Source organism: Dreissena polymorpha, chromosome 3 (assembly GCF_020536995.1).
Source record: "Dreissena polymorpha isolate Duluth1 chromosome 3, UMN_Dpol_1.0, whole genome shotgun sequence".
Lineage (NCBI taxonomy): Eukaryota > Metazoa > Mollusca > Bivalvia > Myida > Dreissenidae > Dreissena > Dreissena polymorpha.
The window spans coordinates 103,020,317-103,045,936 of record NC_068357.1 but is presented as its reverse complement, the minus strand read 5'-3'; the positions used below and the strand labels follow the sequence as shown (position 1 = coordinate 103,045,936).

General features: G+C 41.4%; 3 protein-coding genes and 2 pseudogenes across 10 annotated transcripts in view; 4 read left to right on the top strand and 1 right to left on the bottom strand.

Annotated features, from left to right (window-relative positions):
• Positions 1 to 6,706, top strand: part of LOC127872915 (rRNA-processing protein FCF1 homolog) — a 29,390-nt gene extending 22,684 nt beyond the window's left edge. For 4 of the 8 annotated variants that reach the window (XM_052416444.1, XM_052416442.1, XM_052416446.1 and 1 more), the window contains 2 exons: positions 1,656 to 1,750; positions 2,201 to 2,328. In XM_052416444.1, coding sequence (XP_052272404.1) covers positions 1,656 to 1,750; positions 2,201 to 2,249 — 144 coding nt within the window. In that variant the 3' untranslated portion in view covers positions 2,250 to 2,328. Of the gene's footprint in view, positions 1 to 1,655; positions 1,751 to 2,200; positions 2,329 to 3,001 lie in introns of those variants that run through there. The other 4 variants (XR_008045829.1, XR_008045828.1, XR_008045827.1 and 1 more) reach the window with 4 other exon arrangements.
• A 3,144-nt stretch (positions 6,707 to 9,850) lies between these two features.
• Positions 9,851 to 10,576, top strand: LOC127872926 (uncharacterized protein DDB_G0271670-like; the record flags this gene model as incomplete). Its single annotated transcript, XM_052416464.1, has 1 exon — positions 9,851 to 10,576. A coding segment is annotated over one exon (726 nt), but the record flags the coding sequence as incomplete, so codon positions are not given.
• Positions 10,577 to 12,735: 2,159 nt separating this feature from the next.
• On the top strand, positions 12,736 to 14,100 carry LOC127872925 (uncharacterized protein DDB_G0271670-like; annotated as a pseudogene).
• A 3,236-nt stretch (positions 14,101 to 17,336) lies between these two features.
• Positions 17,337 to 18,380, bottom strand: LOC127872922 (uncharacterized protein DDB_G0271670-like; the record flags this gene model as incomplete). Its single annotated transcript, XM_052416461.1, has 2 exons — positions 17,337 to 18,160; positions 18,242 to 18,380. Coding segments are annotated over 2 exons (963 nt in total), but the record flags the coding sequence as incomplete, so codon positions are not given.
• A 1,849-nt stretch (positions 18,381 to 20,229) lies between these two features.
• LOC127872924 (uncharacterized protein DDB_G0271670-like) lies at positions 20,230 to 23,854 on the top strand (annotated as a pseudogene).
• The last annotated feature ends 1,766 nt before the right edge of the window (positions 23,855 to 25,620 follow it).

Below are 25,620 nucleotides of genomic sequence, written 5' to 3'. Positions count from 1 at the left end.
TTAGTCATTTCTGGACGTCATTTCCGACATTTTGTACATGCTTGTCGGTGAACTGTGATATTTCTTTTTTGTAATATTACCTTAATGTTATTTACATATAATTATTTTCTACACCTTGATCAATAAAAACTAGTGCAGAATTTGAATTATGTTGTGTTTTATTAACATTCATTATCCTTTAAGAATTACGTGCTTTAGCAGTTTGCTGATTAATAACAATTGTCAGTTAGCGTAAATATATTTTGCAATGGGCATAGTGGTTTCCAAACCTCTGTTGTTAAGGCCTGTTTATACTCAAGGTCTTTATTAGGGCATTCACCTTTGCATTGTTGTTAAAACAATAGTGATAGGGTGTAATCACAGTGTCCAGCTTTATTGATTCATATCAAGCAATGGTAGTCAACACAATGGCACAATATAATGTAAAGTGCTAAACAAACACACTGCAGGGATCCACAGCCAGGCATCACGGGGTGGTAATTGTCGATAATTTGCGATAAGCTAAGCGGATTAGCCAATACAGTGAAATGAAGTAAAACAAGACTAAAGATTCGAGCATTAATTGCGTTCAACCAAAAATTGAGATTTCTGCATGAGTAACCGAATATTAATTTTGTAACCGGTTAACCTCCTTAAGAAACGGATAACCGGTTAACCAAACAACCGGTGCCATCCCTATTTTATATATATCTCAGATGAGTTCGCAAATGGTCCCGATCGGTCAAAAAACATGGCCGCCAGGGGGGGGGGGGCAGTTTTCCTTATGTGACTAGAGAGAAACCTTGTGATCGAACACAATAGAAGTTTCATTTTTTGCCTAATCATCGTGAAACTTAGTCAATACATTGGTTTTATTGATTTCTCGGACAAGTTGGAAAATGGCTCAGATCGGTGAAACACACTTTTTAGCTCACCTGATTGCTCAGGTGAGGTTTTAGAATTGGTCTTTGTCCGCCGTCCATTCGTCCACATTTGGTTTGTAAACACTCTAGCATTCACACTTCTCAAGCATTCTTTATGAAAGTTGCTGAAAGATCTCATCAAGTTTGATAATGAGCAAAATCACATAATTATTGCCCTTAGATTGTCCAAATTTTCATTATATTATACATAATCCTTGTAAACACTCTTGAGATCACAATTTTGTTTCAGATTTTATGAATCTTGGTCAAAATATTCATTTTTGTAAGCAAAGTTTGATGTTTGGTAAGGGGGGTCAACTCAAAATATAGGTCACCAGGTAAAATCTTACAAAAACACTCCATACGCCAGAGTTTTGGTTCAATAATGATGAAACTTGACCAGGATGATTGTCTGGACAATATCTAGGTCAAGTTTGACGTTTGGTAAAGATTAAATGAACCGACTCCTCTCAGGTGAGCGAACTAGGGCCATCTTGGCCCTCTTGTATATATTAGGACCGGAGAGAGAGGAGAAGAGTGTGAATACATTACCAGTGTACTTAGAAGATAGAAACTTAAAGGCTCTTATGTTATATAATAATAAGGATATGATATAAGAGCTTATTACTACATTTATTATAATATAATGATGTTTTTTCCCTTCACATAGCTTCCATGTGATATAAAAATATCATCAAAGCTCGTTTTTACAACTGGGGTACAGGAATTGTTATACTCTGGCTGTTTTTCCAGCACAAGTGTTACATAGCTGCCACCTGTGATAAGGACCTCAAGAGACGCATACGGAAGGTGCCAGGTGTACCCATCATGTACTTACAGCAACACAGGTGCGATACACTATGTCCAGTAACAAAGGGGGTAATCATGTGATAGCCAAGATGGCGAGGCCAATTTGACAATTTGATGGCGTACTTAATAATTTTATTTAATGCACTTTTTTGTTAGACGGATTTCTGGCTTAAATGCTAGGCATTAATCACTCCACAAATTATTCTTAGTTTTGTTACCTCATTAAATCTAATATCCTTTGATAATTTGAATAGACTTGAAGAAGTATAGCTCAAATTGTAACTTGTGCTTTAAAGTTTTGAGTGCAATCCATGTGTAATTGAGAATGTGCCAACATTTTTTAACAAATCCTTTCAACAAGCAACGGCATTTTTTCCAACTTTATAAATAACAGTAGCTCAACTATGTTAGACCATTGAAATTTCTGTTTACATCAGGCAGGGAATGAATCCAATTGCTATTCACATACATGTGTCGTTCTATTACAGATACTCGATTGAACGGATGCCAGATGCATATGGCGCCCCTAAGACTTGATATGGCGTGAGAATGTTTCTCGTTGATATTGTTTGTTTGAGCTGTGTCAATTTAAAATAAATAAATATCATTAAAAGCACACATTTGTTTATGTATTTACTTTAGTCTTACGGTTTATACTTTCCATGAATTATGATGTTTTGTTATTTCATTTACTCTCATAATTGTTCACATGAAAGTTAGCCAAACTGTTTGTGAAGAACATGTTTAAAATATGGAGAACATAGAACAAATAATAAGGAAAAAAAGGTATACAATAACACACAAATACCTCAACATTTGCTTACCTAGATGAAATAAAATTCTTTATTTTGACAAAAAAATGTACTCCGAAGTGTAAAAAATGTTGGTTACACATGCAGTCATTTAATTTCAGTTTCGGTTGGGGGGTGCCTAATTATGTTAATTTAGATTGAAATATAGCATTTTAACAATATATGTGGCAATATCCCCTACGTTCTAATAATTAAAAAAAAGATAACTTCACAGTTATAATTTCATGCTGAAGTCTGGCGCACAACTTCCATGTAATGAATTGTCATTGGCCACTTGAGACTTCAGAACAGTTTGTGCAAATCCTCTTAGAACTGTAAGCATAAAAACTTGCCAACAAACAAACCAGTTTTAAAAAGAAGAACACGACGTCGGCGAAATGTGAACCCATCATGTCTTAAGACATAGTTCATCTAAGAACACACTTATGAACACAAACTGAGACTATAAAAATAATCAAACATGTCTTTGTTTGACAGGACTGATTCAGGAGTCTAGGGGACTTGATGAGAGCAGTAACTCGAGGGGCCTTCCATAACTTGTCGTTGTTGGCTTGGTGGTAGGCACACGGCAGATCCGTTCGTTTATAGGCTGTAGTAATGTCGTCTCGGCAGCATCTGTGTCAATTTTATTTTACAGAGTAAAATTTACATTGCATTTTCAGGAAAAAACTATCGATATTCTTTTTTTCGCATAATGTTATTCATGAAGTCTAAAAACGTAATGCAATTCTATTGACACGCGCGTGAGCATAATTTTTTTTCGTTGCCGTTATCATGACCATCTAATAAATAGCCACGGCCGTTATCATGAGGCGTTTTTCAAAACCTACTCGAATTTAATTGTTGATAAAAATGTTGTTTGTTTATGTGGGGTGCTATAATTTGGAATTACCGAAAAAAAAAGACTAACGATACCAATACAATGTTGTTCATGTTTATCTTTGGTCTAAATCCTGTGTAATTAGAGTTTTACTGAGAAAGTGGTAACTTTTTTCGATTTTTAGCGAGACTGTTTTCGGAGAAAACCTGAGCTATTGTCATAGCCAGCTCGTCCGCCATCCGCTGTAGGCGTCGTGCTAAAACCTTAACATTGGCTCTAAAATCAAAGTGCTTCCACCTACAACTTTGAAACTTCATATGTAGATGCACCTTGATGAGTTCTACACGCCACACCCATTTTTGGGTCACTAGGTCAAATGTCAAGGTCACTGTGACCTCTAATATCAAACTTTAACATAGGCTCTAAAATCAAAGTGCTTCCACCTACAACTTTGAAACTTCATATGTAGTTGCACCTTGATGAGTTCTACATGCCACACCCATTTTTGGGTCATTAGGTCTAAGGTCAAGGTCACTGTGACCTCTAATATAAAACTTTAACAAAAACCTTAACATTGCCTCTAAAATCAAAGTGCTTTCACCTACAACTTTGAAACTTCATATGTAGATGCACCTTGATGAGTTCTACACACCACACCCATTTTTGGATCACTAGGTCAAAGGTCAAGGTCACTGTGACCTCTAATATCAAACTTTAACATAGGCTCTAAAATCAAAGTGCTTCCACCTACAACTTTTAAACTTCATATGTAGTTGCACCTTGATGAGTTCTACATGCCACACCCATTTTTGGGTCACTAGGTAAAAGGTCAAGGTCACTGTGACCTCTAATATAAAATTTTAACAAAAACCTTAACATTGCCTCTAAAATCAAAGTGCTTCCACCTACAACTTTGAAACTTCATATGTAGATGCACCTTGATGAGTTCTACACGCTACACCCATTTTGGGTCACTAGGTCAAAGGTCAAGGTCACTGTGACCTCTAAAAAAAAAAAAAAAAAATTCTGACAAGCTTTCGCAGCCGAGCGTGGCACCCGTTATGCGGTGCTCTTGTTGATCACATTCTAACGGATTTCTTGAAAAGTAAGCTGCTAGGAAGTCCTTCTTACGCTCTTAATGAACACACTTTAACCTGCTCAATCCAATTCTTGAAATATAAAGCATAGGGAAATACACTCCATGTTCCACATATATACAGTATCTCAGTCGTCACATGATCCAAAAGCCGCTGGAGGCGATTGAACGGTGTGAATGGTGCTGGTAGATTGATTGGAGTCAGTTGTTGAAAAGAGCAATGTTGTCGTTGAGATCGTTGTCGTTTTCGGCTCTACTGGCCAGAGGCCAGCGGGGCTTATGTCATGGTCCTGTGTCCGTCGTGCGTCGATGCGTTAACTTTTTCTTTAAACATCTTCTTCTCCTAAAGTCCAATTTTGATAAAACTTCTCACAAATATTCCTGGGGTGAACCTCTTTCAAATTTGTTCAAATTATGCTTCTGGGGTTAAATTTGACCCCGCCCCGGGGGTCAATAGATTGCTTATGTAAAGCCTATTTTGTGCAAACTTTAAAAATCTTTTTGTCCATAACCATAGGGCCTAGGGCTACCAAATTCGGTATGTAGTGACATCTAATAGTTCTCTACTTAGTTTGTACAAATTATGCCCCTGGGGTAAAATTTGACCCTGCCCCGGGGGTCACAAAAATGAACATACGCTTAAATAAGGCCTATTTTGTGCAAAGTTTAAAAATCTTGTTGTCCATAACAGTATGGCATAGGGCTACCAAATATGTAGTGACATCTAATAGTTTTTCTACCAAATTTGTTCAAATTATGCCCCTGGGGTCAAATTTGACCCTGCCCCGGGGGTCACAAAAATGAACATGTGCTAAAGCCTATTTTGTGCAAACTTTAAAAATCTTCTGTCCATAACCGTAGGGCCTAGGGCTACCAAATTTGGTATGTAGTGACATCTAATAGTTCTCTACTTAGTTTGTTCAAATTATGCCCCTGGGGTCAAATTTGACCCTGCCCCAGGGGTCACAAAAATGAACATACGCTTAAATAAGGCCTATTTTGTGCAAAGTTTAAACATCTTGTTGTCCATAACAGTATGGCATAGGGCTACCAAATTTGGTATGTAGTGACATCTAATAGTCCTCTACCAAGTTTGTTCAAATTAAGCCCCTGGGATCAAATTTTACTGTTCCCCAGGGGTCACAAAATTGAACATATGCTTATATTGGGCCTATTTTGTGCAAACTTTAAAAATCTTTCTGTCCATAACCATTGGGCCTATTTCTACAAAATTTGGTATGTATTAAAATCTTAAAGTTCTCTACCAAGTTTTTTCAAATTATGCCCCTGGGGTCATATTTGACCCTGCCCCGGGGTCACAAAATGAACATATGCTTAAATAAGGCCTATTTTGTGCAAACTTTAAAAATCTTCTTGTTCATAATTATAGAGCCTAGGGCTACTAAATTTGGTATGTAGTGACATCTAATAGTCCTCTACCAAATTTGTTCAAATTATTCCCCTGGGCTTAAATTTGACCCTGCCCCGGGGGTCACAAAACTGAACATATGCTTATAATTATAAAGCCTCTTTTGTGCAAACTTTAAAAATCTTCCTGTCCATAACCATTGGGCCTAGGGCTACCAAATTTGGTATGTAGTGACATCTTATAGTTCTCTACCAAGTTTGTTCAAATTATGCCCCTGGGGCCAAATTTATTCCTTAAAGGCTCCCATTAAAAAGTTGTTCAAGAAAATTTGATTCGTCAAAAAACATGGCCACAGGAAAGCGTTGAACTTTGCATGTTTATGCGTTTTTGCTATTTATTCATTATGGGATGAATAAACTATTTTCTTCTCAAACTAAAAGTTTATCAAAATACACTTGGAATAACTTTTTAATTATAAGAGATAAATGCATACATTTCGAGCGTGATAGGTAGACCAACCATGTTAACTATCCATAAATGTTAACCCTTTACCAAACGACACATTTTGGACTGCCCCAAATTGAAAGAGATTGCAGACGAGAAATAATATTGTAAAGGACTATTTATAAATTGGCTGGGTGGGGTAGAAATCATTGTGATAAAAGGAGAAATTGCTCATCATGAGCAATTTCTCCTTTTTGAAACCGGAAGTCCTGTTTTCAAAACGAAAACAAACTCTTCAGAAGGAAAGAGAAAGTCACATGCTTGAGTACATTTCAACCCATGCGCTTAAAAAAACAGTGGAGCGATACAGGGCCATCATGACCCTCTTGTTTTATTTAACTACATGTATACTTGTCAACCAAAATGTATATTAATAAATATATAAAACACAAATGGTTCATGGATCTTTAACTAGTTCTAGTTATGTGCAAAAACAGACTTGGGCCAAACCTTTAAAATAATTTAAACTATGAAGTCAACATTTAAAGTCCACGATGGGGGACATAAAAAGAAGAATGAACGAGGAGGTCAATCGATTAATGGAGGCATTCTCCCTGTACTCTTCACCGAGGGACAAACATATTTCATCGCGTTCTCTACCATTTTACAGTACCATATAAACATATCTGACAAACCAACGGTCTCAATCTGCAAGTTATTGAAACTTTTTCATATGATCGCCAAAATCAAAGGGCCGGAACAAAACTCACACTTCATCATTAAGTTATTTAGGTAAACTCAAACACCAAATATCAGGTTAATATCTGAAAGCGATTAGGAAAAAAGGCCGGAAAATGGAATGCCGGACGGACAGACGGACGGACATTGCGACTACTTCATGCTTTCATCAACGTCATTACTGCGTTTGTTCAAAATTTATGAAGATTCAGAGAAGGATGAAAAACTCCATTACATTGACCAGTTGCGTTCTTCATATTTGTTTCTGAGGAATGACGTGCTAAATTTAGCGTTGCGTCAAGCTTACACCAAAGCTGTTGTAGGGCTTTACTGAGCCGAAGCACTCTGGTTTTCTCAACTTTTTGTCTAGACAAGTAGATATCAAAACGCATGCTGCAACCTGTCATTCTTAACCGGTTCTTCGCGACACATTACCGGTTTCCACGAAAACATTTGTGGTGTAAACGGAGTTATCGTGGGTAACAACAACAGCTCCTATGTTTGCATCATGGAAAAAAACTTAGTTCACGAGACCACCACAGGTTCCTAAATTATTTGCTACGTGTATACCAATGGTCCGTCATTATATTCCGGTGACGTCAAAAAATAAACCAGCGAGGAGGTGGGTAGGGGAAGAAGTAACAGGTACGGCTTCATTAGTTCGGGTCTGAGACTCGCAAAAGGTTTAAACAATGTCGCAACACAGCGTGCTCGTCTTACAAAGGCAACAGACCAGTACAGCTAGAGATAAGCAGGCTACCATCAAGAAAAGAAGTTTAGTAAGTATATATTGTGCATAGGAGGCACAACTGTTATTGCTTCTTTGGACTTGAGTTATAGCTCGATTTAAACAGATCGAACGCCACCGCATATTGTACTCGCCAAACAGGACAAACGTCCCAGCACACTTATGAAACGGCATATAGGGTGTCTGAAACTTTGATGTTTCTGAGTGAAATGGCATGTGGCTCGTCTAAGAAGCAGTCAACAGATGTGCTGCTGTCAACTGGAAACGTTTAAGTAGCACAGAACAGAATATGCATATGCCTGAGCCTAGGTGGATACCGCCGATATCTAACCGAAATTGGAAGCAAATGTGCCAGTCCTACAGGAAATATGCTATTCAAGATGATGACAACAAGATCAATCAGCTCAGTGATCAATGGCAAAGTTATTAAAAAGCATCACGGGTCCATACAGATATGCCATGTGTGGGTGACCTTGGCATCAACAAGTTCCTTATTCTTTATTCAAGCCGGATAAGGAACTGGCATTTTCTTACTTAAACATCAATGTAATTGATCCAAAAATAACCACATATAAATAAACATATTATTTATACATTGCTTGTATGTGTAAAATACTAATTGCAATACATTTCTACTCAGTTTGAATAAGGAACAAGGAACTGATTCCTTATTCAAATCGAATTAGGAACTGGAATGTTCTTTCCATAAATTATAAATAAAAATGAACAAACGCGACGAATAACTCAGCGACAATTATTGTAAATTTATGTCAGGTGTAAAAAATATTAATTGCAGTACATTTCTTCTTTGTTTTATTTAATGATAACATAGTTCCTTATTCATTGAATAAGGAATAAGGAACCAGTTCCTTATTCCTTTTTCAATCCGAATAAGGAACTTGGTTATCATTTAATAAAATTTTGTAGAGATGTACTGCATTTAATGCTTTTGATACCTAACCTATGTTAACAATGATTTTCATTGATTTATTGGTCTATTTGATTCATTTTAATATTTTGTTTAGTATGAAAATGCCAGTTCATTATTCGATTAAAATAAGGAATAAGCAACCAGTTCCTTATTCGTTTTTCAATCCGAATAAGGTACTAAGTTATCATTAAATGAAACTTAGTAGAGATGTACGGAATCCGGATAGGGCCAAGTTGAGTGTCGCGTGTCGACCTTCGAGATCGAAACACGACATTCTCGCGACATTCTCTCGACGCTCAATACGACGCGCGACAATCATGCGACAATCAATATTTGAGTGTCGCATATCGCGCTGGGTTTTAGAAAAAAAAACTCGCAGAAAATCTTGACTGTCGACTGATTTGTCGCGCGTCGTATTGAGCGTCGAGAGAATGTCGCGAGAATGTCGTGTGTCGACCTTCGACAAATCAGTCGACAGTCAATATGATATATCGCGAGAATGCCGCCTGTCGACATAAAATCACTAGGTCGACACACGACATTCTCTCGACGCTCAATACGACGCGCGACAAATCAGTCGACTACGGAATCCGGATAGGGCCAAGTTGAGTGTCGCGTGTCGACCTTCGAGGTCGACACACGACATTCTCGCGACAATCTCTCGACACTCAATACGACGCGCGACAATCATGCGACAATCAATATTTGAGTGTCGCATATCGCGCTGGGTTTTAGAAAAAAAAATCGCAGAAAATCTTGACTGTCGACTGATTTGTCGCGCGTCGTATTGAGCGTCGAGAGAATGTCGCGAGAATGTCGTGTGTCGCTCAATACGACGCGCGACAAATCAGTCGACAGTCAAGATTGACTGTCGACTGATTTGTCGCGCGTCGAAAAAATGTCGTGTGTCGACCGGTGTGGGAGTAGTTTTTTCATCTGCAAGCAAGGTGTTATAGTAACTTTTTCAGCTTAATTAAAAATAGCGGCATCTAGTAGCAGCAATAACAACAGCAGCAGCAGCAACAGTAGCAGCAGCAGTAGCAGCAGCAGCAGTAGCAGCAGCAGCAGTAGCAGCAGTAGCAGCAGAAGCAGCAACTGCAGCAGTAGTAGCAGTAGCAGTAGTACCAGTACTAGTAGTTGTTGTAGTAGCAGTAGTAGCTGCAGAAGAAGCAGTAGCAGCAGCATCAGTAGCAGCAGCAGCAGTAGCAGCAGCAACAGTAGCAACAACAGCAGTAGCAGCAGTAACAACAGTAGTAGCAGTAGCAGCAGTAGCAGGAGTAACAGCAGTAGCAGCAGTAGAAGGAGTAGCAGCAGTAGCAGTAGTAGCAGAAGTAGCTGCAGTAGTAGTAGTAGTAGTAGCAGTAGTAGTAGTAGTAGCAGTAGTAGTAGTAGTAGTAGCAGCAGCAGTAGCAGCAGCAGCAGAAGTAGTAGCGGTAGCAGCTGTAGCAGCAGCAGCAGCAGTAGCAGCAGTAGCAGCAGCAGCAGCAGTAGCAACAGCAGCAGTAGCAGCAGTAGTAGCAGTAGCAGCAGTAGCAGCAGTAGTAGTAATAGTAGTAGTAGCAGTAGTAGTAGAAGTAGTAGTAGTAGTAGCAGTAGTAGTAGTAGCAGTAGTAGTAGTAGCAGTAGTAGCAGTAGTAGTAGTAGTAGTAGTAGTAGTAGTAGTAGTAGTAGTAGTAGTAGTAGTAGTAGAAGTAGTAGTAGTAGTAGTAGTAGTAGTAGTAGTAGTAGTAGTAGTAGTAGAAGTAGTAGTAGTAGTAGTAGTAGTAACAGTAGTAGTAGTAGCAGTAGTAGCAGCAGCAGCAGCAGCAGCAGTAGCAGCAGCAGCAGCAGTAGCGGCAGCAGGAGTAGCAGCAGCAGCAGTAGCAGCAGCAGCAGTAGCAGCAGCATCAGAAGCGGCAGTAGCAGCAGCAGTAGCAGTATTAGTAGTTGTAGTTGTAGTAGTAGTAGCTGCAGTAGAAGCAGAAGCAGCAGTAGCAGCATCATCAGTAGCAGAGCATGAGTAGCAGCAGTAGCGGCAGCAGCATTAGCAGTAGTAGTAGTTGTTGTAGTAGTAGTAGTAGCTGCAGTACAAGCAGTAGCAGTATCAGCAGTAGCGGCAGTAGCAGCAGCAGTAGCAGTATTAGTAGTTGTAGTAGTAGTAGTAGTAGCTGAAGAAGGAGCAGAAACAGCAGTAGCAGCAGCATCAGTAGCAGCAGCATCAGTAGCAGCAGTAGCGGCAGCAGCAGTAGCAGTAGTAGTAGTTGTTGTAGTAGTAGTAGTAGCTGCAGTACAAGCAGTATCAGTAGCAGCAGTAGCGGCAGTAGCAGCAGCAGTAGCAGTATTTGTAGTTGTTGTAGTAGTAGTAGTAGCTGCAGTAGAAGCAGAAGCAGCAGTAGCAGAAGCATCAGTAGCAACAGCATCAGTAGCAGCAGTAGCGGCAGCGGCAGCAGCAGTAGCAGAAGTAGTAGTTGTTGTAGTAGTAGTAGTAACTGCAGTACAAGCAGTAGCAGTAGCAGCAGTAGCGGCAGTAGCAGCAGCAGTAGCAGTATTAGGAGTTGTTGTAGTAGTAGCATTATCAGCAGTAGCTGCAGTAGCAGCAGTAATAGCAGCAGCAGTAGCAGTAGTAGTAGTTGTTGAAGTAGTAGTAGTACCTGCAGTAGAAGCAGTAGCACCATTAGCAGCAGCATCAGTATCAGCAGCAGGAGTAGCAGCAGCAGTAGCAGCAGTAGCAGCAGCAGCAGTAGCAGCAGTAGCAGCAGTAGCAGCAGTAGCAGTAGTGACAGTATTAGTAGTTATTGTAGTAGTAGTAGCTGCAGTAGAAGCGGTAACAGCAGCATCAGTAGCAAGAGAAGCAGCAGTAGCAGTATCAGCAGTAGCGGCAGTAGCAGCAGAAGTAGCAGTAGTAGTTTAAGTAGTAGTAATAGTAGTAGTAGTAGTAGAAGTAGTAGTAGAAGTAGTAATAGTTGTTGTAGTAGTAGCATCAGTAACAGCAGTAGCAGCAATAACAGCAATAACAGCAGCAGTAGCAGCAACAGCAGTAGTAGCAGCAGCAGTAGCAGCAGCAGTAGCAGCTGTAGGAGTAGTAGCAGAAGTAGCAGCAGTAGTAGTAGTAGCAGCAATAGCAGCAGTAGCAGCAGCAGCAGTAACAGCAGTAGCAGCAGTAGCAGCAGCAGTAGCAGATGTAGCAGTAGTAGCAGTAGTAACAGCAGTAGCAGTGGTGTCAGTAGTAGAAGCAGTAGTAGAAGTAGTGGTAGTAGTAGTAGCAGTAGTATTTTTAGTATTATTATTATTATTATTATTATTATTATTATTATTATTATAAGTAGTAGTAGTAGTAGTAGCTGAAGAAGGAGCAGAAACAGCAGTAGCAGCAGCATCAGTAGCAGCAGCATCAATAGCAGCAGTAGCGGCAGCAGCAGTAGCAGTAGTAGTAGTTGTTGTAGTAGTAGTAGTAGCTGCAGTACCAGCAGTATCAGTAGCAGCAGTAGCGGCAGTAGCAGCAGCAGTAGCAGTATTTGTAGTTGTTGTAGTAGTAGTAGTAGCTGCAGTAGAAGCAGAAGCAGCAGTAGCAGAAGCATCAGTAGCAACGGCATCAGTAGCAGCAGTAGCGGCAGCGGCAGCAGCAGTAGCAGTAGTAGTTGTTGTAGTAGTAGTAGTAACTGCAGTACAAGCAGTAGCAGTAGCAGCAGTAGCGGCAGTAGCAGCAGCAGTAGCAGTATTAGGAGTTGTTGTAGTAGTAGCATTATCAGCAGTAGCTGCAGTAGCAGCAGTAATAGCAGCAGCAGTAGCAGTAGTAGTAGTTGTTGAAGTAGTAGTAGTACCTGCAGTAGAAGCAGTAGCACCATTAGCAGCAGCATCAGTATCAGCAGCAGGAGTAGCAGCAGCAGTAGCAGCAGTAGCAGCAGCAGCAGTAGCAGCAGTAGCAGCAGTAGCAGCAGTAGCAGCGGTAGCAGTAGTGACAGTATTAGTAGTTATTGTAGTAGTAGTAGTAGTAGCTGCAGTAGAAGCGGTAACAGCAGCATCAATAGCAAGAGAAGCAGCAGTAGCAGTATCAGCAGTAGCGGCAGTAGCAGCAGAAGTAGCAGTAGTAGTTTAAGTAGTAGTAATAGTAGTAGTAGTAGTAGAAGTAGTAGTAGTAGTAGTAATAGTTGTTGTAGTAGTAACAGCAGTAGCAGCAATAACAGCAATAACAGCAGCAGTAGCAGCAACAGCAGTAGTAGCAGCAGCAGTAGCAGCAATAACAGCAATAACAGCAGCAGTAGCAGCAACAGCAGTAGTAGCAGCAGCAGTAGCAGCAGCAGTAGCAGCTGTAGGAGTAGTAGCAGAAGTAGCAGCAGTAGTAGTAGTAGCAGCAATAGCAGCAGTAGCAGCAGCAGCAGTAACAGCAGTAGCAGCAGTAGCAGCAGCAGTAGCAGATGTAGCAGTAGTAGCAGTAGTAACAGCAGTAGCAGTGGTGTCAGTAGTAGAAGCAGTAGTAGAAGTAGTGGTAGTAGTAGTAGCAGTAGTATTTTTAGTATTATTATTATTATTATTATTATTATTATTATTATTATAAGTAGTAGTAGTAGTAGTAGCTGAAGAAGGAGCAGAAACAGCAGTAGCAGCAGCATCAGTAGCAGCAGCATCAATAGCAGCAGTAGCGGCAGCAGCAGTAGCAGTAGTAGTAGTTGTTGTAGTAGTAGTAGTAGCTGCAGTACCAGCAGTATCAGTAGCAGCAGTAGCGGCAGTAGCAGCAGCAGTAGCAGTATTTGTAGTTGTTGTAGTAGTAGTAGTAGCTGCAGTAGAAGCAGAAGCAGCAGTAGCAGAAGCATCAGTAGCAACGGCATCAGTAGCAGCAGTAGCGGCAGCGGCAGCAGCAGTAGCAGTAGTAGTTGTTGTAGTAGTAGTAGTAACTGCAGTACAAGCAGTAGCAGTAGCAGCAGTAGCGGCAGTAGCAGCAGCAGTAGCAGTATTAGGAGTTGTTGTAGTAGTAGCATTATCAGCAGTAGCTGCAGTAGCAGCAGTAATAGCAGCAGCAGTAGCAGTAGTAGTAGTTGTTGAAGTAGTAGTAGTACCTGCAGTAGAAGCAGTAGCACCATTAGCAGCAGCATCAGTATCAGCAGCAGGAGTAGCAGCAGCAGTAGCAGCAGTAGCAGCAGCAGCAGTAGCAGCAGTAGCAGCAGTAGCAGCAGTAGCAGCGGTAGCAGTAGTGACAGTATTAGTAGTTATTGTAGTAGTAGTAGTAGTAGCTGCAGTAGAAGCGGTAACAGCAGCATCAATAGCAAGAGAAGCAGCAGTAGCAGTATCAGCAGTAGCGGCAGTAGCAGCAGAAGTAGCAGTAGTAGTTTAAGTAGTAGTAATAGTAGTAGTAGTAGTAGAAGTAGTAGTAGTAGTAGTAATAGTTGTTGTAGTAGTAACAGCAGTAGCAGCAATAACAGCAATAACAGCAGCAGTAGCAGCAACAGCAGTAGTAGCAGCAGCAGTAGCAGCTGTAGGAGTAGTAGCAGAAGTAGCAGCAGTATTAGTAGTAGCAGCAATAGCAGCAGTAGCAGCAGCAGCAGTAACAGCAGTAGCAGCAGTAGCAGCAGCAGTAGCAGATGTAGCAGTAGTAGCAGTAGTAACAGCAGTAGCAGAGGTGTCAGTAGTAGAAGCAGTAGTAGAAGTAGTGGTAGTAGTAGTAGCAGTAGTATTTTTATTATTATTATTATTATTATTATTATTATTATTATTATTATAAGTAGTAGTAGTTACTAGTAGTAGTAGTAGTAGTAGTAGTAGAAGTAGTAGTAGTAGTAGTAGTAGTAGCTGCAGTAACAGCAGTAGCAACAGCAGCAGCAGTAGGAGCAGCAGCAGCAGTAGCAGCTGTATCAGCAGTAGGAGCAGTAGCAGCTGTAGCAGCACTAACCACAGAAGCAGCAATAAGAGCAGTAGCAGGATTAGCAGGAGTAGCAGTAGTAGCAGCAGTAGCAGCAGTCTCAGCAGTACCAGCAGTAGCAGCAGTAACAGCAGTAGGAGGAGTAGCTGCAGTAGCAGTAGTAGCAATAGTAGTAGTAGTAGCAGCAGTAGTAGTAGTAGCAGTAGTAGTAGTAGTAGTAGCAGCAGCAGTAGCTGCAGTAGCAAATAACTGCATAAGCATTGCATGCTATGCATTTTCCAGATTTTTCATCAAGAGTCAATAACATCAACTGGAATTGTTATCTCTTTTAGGTATTATCTGCCTATGGCAATGTTGAGTGCGAGCTGCACATCATAATTATGATATTGGCTCTTATTCCATGAACAATGAAATCAAAGCACAATGCGCTATAATCTGCAGATTATGTAACTTTTTCAATTGTTTATCAGTCTATTAACAACCATTTATTGTAATAGCCTTACATATAGATGATACAAGTGTTGTTTATTCATAGATAATTAATTGATGGAACTTGGAAATAATTTGATCTGGAAATATTTTGAAAATTGGGAACCTTGATTCTGAATTTTGTCAAACATAGTTTTGTTCCGTGAATATAGGGTATCATGTTTTGCGTTCATTATGTTATGGATTTTGTTGTTCTTCTGGTTTAAAATATATAAATAAATCACATGAAGAAAAGAGAAGCCAGTTGTTAAAATTGTATTTATTATTATATAATTATATAACTCAGCAAAACATAACTGCAAGAATGTTGAGTGGACTCATTATTAAAATAAAAGTATCGTTCAACCCAGTACACTAAAATATGCATCATTTAAAATGGACAAATCATAAATTTTTACATGTAACTGTGTCATGAATCAAAAGTAAAGAGCATTTAGACGGCTATAATTTAATTAATGCATGCGCCTAAATTGTTTTACCAGATTGCATGTTCAGTCCACACTAATCAGGGAGACACTTTCCGCTTTTGTCGTATTTTTCTATGAGCGAAAATCCAGTTATGGCAGAAAGTATCGCACCTGATAAGCCTGTGCGGACTACACAGCCTAATCTGGGACAACACTATGTACATGCATTAAAATCTCTTTTTACAGAGCGAGCCTCAAGTATTTATTAAATGATTAAGTCTTCTTACATGATTTTTTTAAAAGAAACACTCAGAAATCTCTCAGCAAAACATGATTTATTTAATAGCAGGCGCAGGAAAATTAATTCAACTTGAAGTAAAATTATTCAGGAAATGTACATGAAGTTCCAAGCTTAACTAAACAGGAGCCGTATTCACCAATGTACGTAAGTCTCAAATCTTAGACTCAGCTCAAGTTTCTGACTCAGACTCAAACTCAGGCTAACAAAACTTAATTCACGAAACATTAAACGGTAAGTTTTAGACTCAGACCCAGTAATGTAAGTCTCAAATGCTAAGTCTACAATGTTTAGACTTACGTAATACAATCGCGACGTAACGTTATACGCACGTAAAATATCAATATGGCCGCCGCACGAGGCCAATTAATAATTATTTGAGAGTTGAAAGTGTTTATCGACCGAACGAATCCCTTGGAAATATTTCAGGACTTTGAATTATATAAACGTTTTCGTTTTACAAGACCGGGTATTCTTTTTATGTGTACCGGTAATCTGTGTAATGAAGAGCTGATCCGGAGTACAATGCGTAGCCTGCCAGTTCCGATCGCCCTGGCAGTATGTACCTACCTGCGGACTACACAGCCTAATCTGTGACAACACTATGTACATGCATTAAAATCTCTTTTTACAGAGCGAGCCTCAAGTGTTTATTAAATGATTAATTAAGTCTTCTTACATGATTTTTTTTAAGAAACACTCAGAAATCTCTCAGTAAAACATGATTTATTTGATAGCAGGCGCAAGAAATTAGTTGATCTTGAAGTAAAATTATTCAGGAGATGTACATGAAGTTCCAAGCTTAACTAAACAGCACTGTCATTTCAAGCAATATATCGAATAAATGTCTTGTTACTCGATAGTGTGCACGAAAATCGTCGATATTTTCTGGTATTCCCATGTAATTTGGTACTGTATGATGTTCTTGTTTTGAGAGAGTATACTCAAAATAGTTAGTCTACTGTATTCTTAAATAACCCATCCAAACTAAAGCGCATTCCATCACTTGCCCTACCAAACATGCGTATTACAACTTCCGTTTCCAGACTAAAGTGAACGATCGAAGTCGACCCTAGTTTACAGTAAAGATGGTATAGTTTTACGGAAAACGAAGTTAAACTCCTTGTCTCTATTATAGATAATAGCATATAAAAAATAATAAAAAAAAAAAATATGGGCTTCCATCCTGAGCTTAGAAACAGAAGAAAACATGTGTTTATTGCATGGAATTTCAGCCGAATAAACATCTTCATGTGACTTGAACACTAACACGTGGGTGTAAAATAGCGTGAACCCAAACGACCATACTCGCAACAATCACGCACCAATGACTGAATTTTGACTACTACTCTAGTAGTGCTATTATTACTGCTGCAGCTACTACTACTACAACAACTACTTCTACTGCCAATGCTGGTGGTGCTGGTGCTGCTACTGCAATGCTAATGCTACTACTACTTATACTACTTCTACTACTACAAATACTACTACCACTACTACCAGTCCCACTACCACTACCACTATAACCAGTCTCACTACCACTACCGCTACTACCATCACTACCACTACTACTACTACTACTATTACTACTACTTCTACTACTACTACAACAACAACTACTACTACTACTACTACTACTACTACTACTACTACTACTACAACTACTACTACTACTACTACTACTGCTGCTACTACTACTACTACTACTACTACTACTACTACTACTACTACTACTACTACTTCTACTATAACTACTGTTACTACTGGTACTACTACTACTGCTACTACTACTACTACTACTACTACTACTACTGCTGCTACTTCTGCTACTACTGCTACTCCTGCTACTCCTGCTACTACTGCTGCTACTACTACTCCATCTACGGCTGCTACTGCTGTTACTTCTGCTACTACTGCTACTGCTACTACTGCTGCTACTGCTGCTACTGCTGCTACTGCTGCTACTGCTGCTGCTACTGCTGCTGCTGCTGCTACTACTACTACTACTACTACTGTTACTTCCGCTACTACTGCTACTACTGCTACTCCTGCTACTACTGCTACTACTACTACTCCTTTTACTGCTGCTACTGCTGTTTCTCCTGCTGCTACTGCTACTACTGCTGCTACTGCTCCTGCTGCTGCTACTGCTGCTGCTGCTACTGCTGCTGCTGCTGCTGCTGCTACTGCTGCTGCTGCTACTGCTGCTACTACTACTACTGCTACTACTACTACTGCTACTACTACTACTACTACTACTACTACTACTACTGCTGCAACTACTACTACTGCTACTACTACTACTACTACTACTACTACTACTACTACTACTACTACTACTACTACTACTACTACTACTACTACTGCTACTACTACTACTACTACTTATACTACTGCTGCTACTGTAACTACTGCTGCTGCTGCTACTGCTGCTGCTGCTGCCACTATAACCACTCTCACTACCTCGACCGCTACTACCATCACTACTACTACTACTACTACTACTACTATTACTACTACTTCTACTACTACTACTACTACTACTACTACTACTTCTACTACTGCTACTACTACTACTGCTACTACTACTACTACTACTACTACTGCAGCTACTTATGCTACAACTGCTACTGCTGCTACTCCTTCTACTGCTGCTACTGCTGTTACTCCTGCTACTGCTGCTACTGCTACTACTGTTGCTACTGCTGCTACTGCTGTTGCAGCTACTGCTGCTGCTGCTGCTACTGCTGCTGCTGCTACTGATGCTGCTGCTACTACTTCTACTGCAGCTTCTACTACTACTACAACAACTACTAATACTGGTACTAATGCTACTGCTGCTACTGCTGCAACTGCTACTACTGCTGCAGCTGCTGCTACTGCTGCTACTGCTGCTACTGCTGCTGCTGCTACTGCTGCTGCTGCTGCTACTGCTGCTGCTACTGTTGCTGCTGCTGCTGTTGTTATTGCTGCTACTAGATGCCGCGCGTCGTATTGAGCGTCGAGAGAATGTCGCGAGAATGTCGCGAGAATGTCGAGAGAATGTCGTGTGTCGACCTAGTGATTTTAGGTCGACAGGCGACATTCTCGCGATATATCATATTGACTGTCGACTGATTTGTCGTGCGTCGAGAGAATGTCTCTCGACGCTCAATACGACGCGCGACAAATCAGTCGACAGTCAAGATTTTCTGTGATTTTTTTGTTCTAAAACCCAGCGCGATATGCGACACTCAAATATTGACTGTCGACTGATTTGTTGCGCGTCGAGAGAGCGTCGAGGGAATGTCGTGTGTCGACCTAGGGGTTTTTAGGTCGACAAGCGACAATTGCGCGATATTGGCTCGATATATCGTATTGTGTGTCGAGAGAATGTCGTGTGATTTTTAGGTCGACAGGCGACATTCTCGCGATATATCATATTGACTGTCGACTGATTTGTCGTGCGTCGAGAGAATGTCGCGAGAATGTCGAGTGTCGCGCTCGAAGGTCGACACACGACATTCTCGCGACATTCTCGCGACATTCTCGCGACATTCTCTCGACGCTCAATACGACGCGCGACAAATCAGTCGACAGTCAAGATTTTCTGCGAATTTTTTTTTCTAAAACCCAGCGCGATATGAGACACTCAAATATTGATTGTCGGATGATTGTCGCGCGTCGTATTGAGCGTCGAGAGAATGTCGCGAAAAATGTCGTATGTCGACCTCGAAGGTCGACACGCGACACTCAACTTGGCCCTATCCGGATTCCGTAGTCGACTGATTTGTCGTGCGTCGAGAGAATGTCACGAGAATGTCGACCGGTGTGGGAGTAATTTTTTCATGTGCAAGCAAGGTAATAGTAACTTTTTCAGCTTAAGTAAAAATAGCGGCATCTAGTAGCAGCAATAACAGCAGCAGCAGCAGCAACAGTAGCAGCAGCAGCAGTAGCAGCAGCAGCAGCAGCAGCAGCAGTAGAGCAGTAGCAGCAGTAGCAGCAGTAGCAGAAGTAGCAGGAGTAGCAGTAGTAGTAGTAGCAGTAGTAGTAGTAGTAGTAGTAGTAGTAGTAGTAGTAGTAGTAGTAGTAGTAGTAGTAGTAGTAGTAGTAGTAGTAGTAGTAGTAGCAGCAGTAGTAGTAGTAGTAGTAGTAGTAGTAGTAGCGGTAGTGTTAGTGATACTGGTAGTAGTGGTAGTGGTAGTGGGACTGGTGGTAGTGGTAGTAATAGTTGTAGTAGTAGCAGAATCAGGAGTAGTAATAGTAGCAGTAGCAGTGTAGTAGCAGTTGCAGCACCACCCATCAGTAGCAGTAGTAGTAGTTGTTGTAGTAGTAGTAGTAGCTGCAGTAGAAGCAGTAGCAGCAGCAGTGGCAGTAGCAGTATCAGCAGTAGCGGCAGTAGCAGTAGCAGTATTACCGGTAGTATTTGTTGTAGTAGTAGTAGTAGCTGCAGTAGAAGCAGAAGCAGCAGTAGCAGCAGCATCAGTTGCAGCAGCAGCAGTAGCAGTAGTAGTAGTTGTTGTAGTAGTAGTAGTAGCTGCAGTAGAAGCAGTAGCAGCATTAGCAGCAGCATCAGTATCAGCAGCAGGAGTAGCAGCAGCAGTAGCAGCAGTAGCAGCAGCAGCAGTAACGGCAGCAGCAGTAGCAGTAGTGGTAGTTGTTGTAGTAGTAGTAGTAGCTGCAGTAAAAGCAGTAGAAGCATTAGCAGCAGCTTCAGTATCAGCAGCAGGAGTAGCAGCAGCAGTAGCAGCAGCATCAATAGCAGCAGCAGCAGTAGCAGTAGTAGTAGTTGTTGTACTAGTAGTAGTAGCTGTAGTAGAAGCAGTAGCAGCATTAGCAGCAGCATCAGTATCAGCAGCAGGAGTAGCAGCGGAAGCAGCAGTAGCATCAGTAGCATCAGTAGCAGCAGCAGCAGTAGCAGAAGTTGTTGTAGTAGTAGTAGTAGCTGTAGTAGAAGCAGTAGCAGCATTAGCAGCAGCATCAGTATCAGCAGCAGCAGTAGCATTAGCAGCAGCAGTAGCATTAGCAGCAGCAGTAGCAGCAGCAGCAGTTGCAGCAGCAACAACAGTAGCAGCAGCAGCAGTAGCAGCAGCAGCAGCAGTAGCAGCAGTAGCAGCAGTAGCAGCAGTAGCAGCAGTAGCAGAAGTAGCAGGAGTAGCAGTAGTAGTAGTAGTAGCAGTAGTAGTAGTAGTAGTAGTAGTAGTAGTAGTAGTAGTAGTAGTAGTAGTAGTAGTAGTAGTAGTAGTAGTAGTAGTAGCAGTAGTAGTAGTAGTAGCAGTAGTTGAAGCGGTAGTGTTAGTGATACTGGTAGTAGTGGTAGTGGTAGTGGGACTGGTGGTAGTGGTAGTAATAGTTGTAGTAGTAGCAGAATCAGGAGTAGTAATAGTAGCAGAAGCAGTGTAGTAGCAGTTGCAGCACCACCAACAGTAGCAGTAGTAGTAGTTGTTGTAGTAGTAGTAGTAGCTGCAGTAGAAGCAGTAGCAGCAGCAGTAGCAGTAGCAGTATCAGCAGTAGCGGCAGTAGCAGCAGCAGTAGCAGTATTACCGGTAGTATTTGTTTAAGTAGTAGTAGTAGCTGCAGTAGAAGCAGAAGCAGCAGTAGCAGCAGCATCAGTAGCAGCATAAGCAGTAGCAGTAGTAGTAGTTGTTGTAGTAGTAGTAGTAGCTGCAGTAGAAGCAGTAGCAGCATTAGCAGCAGCATCAGTATCAGCAGCAGGAGTAGCAGCAGCAGTAGCAGCAGTAGCAGCAGCATCAGTAGCAGCAGCAGCAGTAGCAGTAGTAGTAGTTGTTGTAGTAGTAGTAGTAGCTGCTGTAGAAGCAGTAGCAGCATTAGCAGCAGCATCAGTATCAGCAGCAGGAGTAGCAGCAGCAGCAGTAGCATCAGTAGCAGCAGCAGCAGTAGCAGCAGCAGCAGTAGCAGTAGTAGCAGTTGTTGTAGTAGTAGTAGTAGCTGTAGTAGAAGCAGTAGCAGCAGTACCAGCAGCAGGAATAGCAGCAGCAGCAGTAGCATCAGTAGCATCAGTAGCATCAGTAGCAGCAGCAGCAGTAGCAGTAGTTGTTGTAGTAGAAGTAGTAGCTGTAGTAGAAGCTTTAGCAGCATTAGCAGCAGCATCAGTATCAGCAGAAGAAGTAGCAGCAGCAGCAGTAGCAGCAGCAGCAGTAGCAGCAGAAGCAGTAGCAGCAGCAGCAGCAGCAGCAGCAGTAGCAGCAGTAGCAACAGTAGCAGCAGTAGCAGCAGTAGCAGCAGTAGCAGGAGTAGCAGTAGTAACAGTATTAGTAGTTGTTGTAGTAGTAGTAGTAGTAGCTGCAGTAGAAGCAGTAACAGCAGCATCAGTAGCAACAGTAGCAGCAGTAGCAGTAGCAGTATCAGCAGTAGCAGCAGCAGTAGCAGAATTAGTAGTTGTTGTAGTAGTCGTAGTAGCTGCAGTAGAAGCAGTAGCAGCATTAGCAGCAGAATCAGTATCAGCAGCAGGAGTAGCAGCAGCAGCAGTAGCAGCAGTAGCAGCAGCAGCAGTAGCAGCAGCAGCAGTAGTAGCAGCAGTAGCAGCAGTAGCAGGAGTAGCAGTAGTAACAGTATAAGTAGTTGTTGAAGTATTAGTAGTAGTAGCTGCAGTAGAAGCAGTAACAGCAGCATCAATAGCATCAGTAGCAGCAGTAGCAGTATTAGCAGAAGCGGCAGTAGCAGCAGCAGTAGCAGTATTAGTAGTTGTTGTAGTAGTAGTAGTAGCTGCAGTAGAAGCAGAAGCAGCAGTAGCAGCAGCATCAGTAGCAGCAGTAACAGTAGTAGTAGTTGCTGTAGAAGTAGTAATAGCTGCAGTAGAAGCAGTAGCAGCATTAGAAGCAGCATCAGTATCAGCAGCAGGAGTAGCAGCAGCAGTAGCAGCAGCAGCAGAAGCAGCAGTAGCAGCCGTAGTAGTTGTAGTAGTAGTAGTAGTAGCTGCAGTAGAAGCAGTAGCAGCATTAGCAGCAGCATCAGTATCAGCAGCAGGAGTAGCAGCAGCAGCATTAGTATCAACATTAGCAGCAGCAGCAGTAGCAGCAGTAGCAGCAGTAGCAGTAGTAACAGTATTAGTAGTTGTAGTAGTAGTAGTAGAAGTAGCTGCAGTAGAAGCAGTAACACCAGCATCAATAGCAACAGTAGCAGCAGTAGCAGTAGCAGTGTCAGCAGTAGCGGAAGTAGAAGCAGTAGTAGCAGTATTAGTAGTTGTTGTAGTAGTAGTAGTAGCTGCAGTAGAAGCAGTAGCAGCAGCATCAGTGGCATTAGCAGCAGTAGCAGCAGCAGCAGTAGCTGCAACAGCAGTAGCAGCAGTAGCAGCATTAGCAGGAGTAACAGCAGTAGCAGCAGTAGAAGGAGTAGCAGCAGTAGCAGTAGTAGCAAAAGTAGCTGCAGTAGTAGTAGTAGTAGTAGCAGTAGTAGTAGTAGCAGTAGTAGTGGTAGTAGTAGTAGTAGTAGTAGTAGTAGTAGTAGTAGTAGTAGTAGTAGTAGTAGTAGTAGTAGTAGTAGTAGTAGTAGTAGTAGTAGTAGCAGTGATAGTGGTAGCGGTAGTGGTAGTAAGACTGGTAGTAGTGGTAGTGGTAGTGAGACTGGTAGTAGTGGTAGTGGGACTGGTAGTAGTGGTAGTAGTATTTGTAATAGTAGTAGTAGTAGAAGTAATAGTAGCAGTAGTAGCAGTAGTAGTAGTAGAAGAAGTAGTAGTAGTAGTAGTAGTAGTAGTAGTAGTAGTAGTAGTAGTAGTAGTAGTAGAAGTAGTAGTAGTAGTAGTAGTAGTAGTAGAAGTAGTTGTAGTAGTAGTTGTAGCGGTAGTTTGAGTTAGACTGGTAGTAGTGGTAGTGGTAGTGGGACTGGTGGTAGTGGTAGTAGTAGTTCTAGTAGTAGAAGAATCAGGAGTAGTAATAGTAGCAGTAGCAGTGTAGAAGCAATTGCAGCACCACCAACAGTAGCAGTAGGTGTAGTTGTTGTAATAGGAGTAGTAGCCGCAGTAGAAGCTTTAGCAGCAGCAGCAGTATCAGCAGTAACAGCAGTAGCAGCAGCAGCAGTAGCAGCAGTAGTAGCAGTAGCAGTTGTAGCAGGAGTAACAGCAGTAGCAGCAGAAGCAGTACTAGCAGCAGTAGCAGTAGTAGCAGTAGTAGCAGTAGTAGCAGAAGTAGCAGCAGTAGTAGTAGTAGTAGCAGTACTAGTAGTAGCAGTAGTAGTAGTAATAGTAGTAGAAGTAGTAGTAGTAGTAGTAGTAGAAGTAGTAGTTGTAGTAGTAGTAGTAGTAGTAGTAGTAGCGGTAGTGTTAGTGAGACTGGTAGTAGTGGTAGTGGTAGTGGGACTGGTGGTAGTGGTAGTAGAAGTTCTAGTAGGAGCAGAATCAGGAGTAGTAATAGTAGCAGTAGCAGTGTAGTAGCAATTGCAGCACCACCAACAGTAGCAGTAGTTGTAGTTATTGTAATAGGAGTAGTAGCTGCAGAAGAAGCTTTAGCAGCAGCAGCAGTAGCAGTAGCAGCAGTAGCAGCAGCAGCAGTAGCAGCAGTAGTAGCAGTAGCAGCTGTAGCAGGAGTAACAGCAGTAGCAGCAGAAGCAGTTCTAGCAGTAGTAGCAGTAGTAGCAGTAGTAGCAGTAGTAGCAGTAGTAGCAGTAGTAGCAGAAGTAGCAGCAGTAGTAGTAGTAGTAGCAGTACTAGTAGTAGCAGTAGTAGTAGTAATAGTAGTAGAAGTAGTAGTAGTAGTAGTAGTAGTAGAAGTAGTAGTTGTAGTAGTAGTAGTAGTAGTAGTAGCGGTAGTGTTAGTGAGACTGGTAGTAGTGGTAGTGGTAGTGGGACTGGTGGTAGTGGTAGTAGAAGTTCTAGTAGGAGCAGAATCAGGAGTATTAAAAGAAGCAGTAGCATTGTAGTAGCAGTTGCAACACCACCAACAGTAGCAGTAGTTGTAGATGTTGTAATAGTAGTTGTAGCTGCAGTAGAAGCTGTAGCAGCAGCAGCAGCAGTATCAGCAGAAGTAGCAGTAGCAGCTGTAGCAGGAGTTACAGCAGTAGCAGTAGAAGCAGTAGTAGCAGTAGTAGCAGCAGCAGCAGCAGTAGTAGCAGCAGTAGCAGCAACAGCAGTAGCAGCAGTAGTAGCAGTAGTAGTAGTAGTAGTAGTAGTAGTAGTAGCAGTAGTAGTAGTAGTAGTAGTGATGGTAGTAGCGGTAGTGATAGTGGGACTGGTTATATTGGTAGTGGTAGTGGGACTGGTAGTAGTGGCAGTTATATTTGTAGTAGTAGAAGTAGTAGAAGTAATAGTAGCAGTAGCATTGCAGTAGCAGCACCAGCACCACCAGCATTGGCAGTAGAAGTAGTTGTTGTAGTAGTAGTAGCTGCAGCAGTAATAATAGCACTACTAGAGTAGTAGTCAAAATTCAGTCATTGGTGCGTGATTGTTGCGAGTATGGTCGTTTGGGTTCACGCTATTTTACACCCACGTGTGTTCAAGTCACATTAAGATGTTTATTCGGCTGAAATTCCATGCCATAAACACATGTTTTCTTCTGGTTCTAAGCTCAGGATGGAAGCCCATATTTTTGTAATTTTTTTATTTTTATATGCTATTATCTATAATAGAGACAAGGAGTTTAACTTCGTTTGCCGTAAAACTATATCATATTTACTGTAAACTAGGGTCGACTTCGATCGCTCACTGCAGTCTGGAAACGGAAGTTGTAATACGCATGTTTGGTAGGGCAAGTGATGGAATGCGCTTTAGTTTGGATGGGTTATTTAAAAATACAGTATACTAACTATTTTGAGTATACTCTCTCCAAACAAGAACATCATACAGTACCAAATTACATGGGGATACCAGAAAATATCGACGATTTTCGTGCACACTATCGAGTAACATGACATTTATTCGATATATTGCTTCAAATGACAGTGCTGTTTAGTTAAGCTTGGAACTTCATGTACATCTCCTGAATAATTTTACT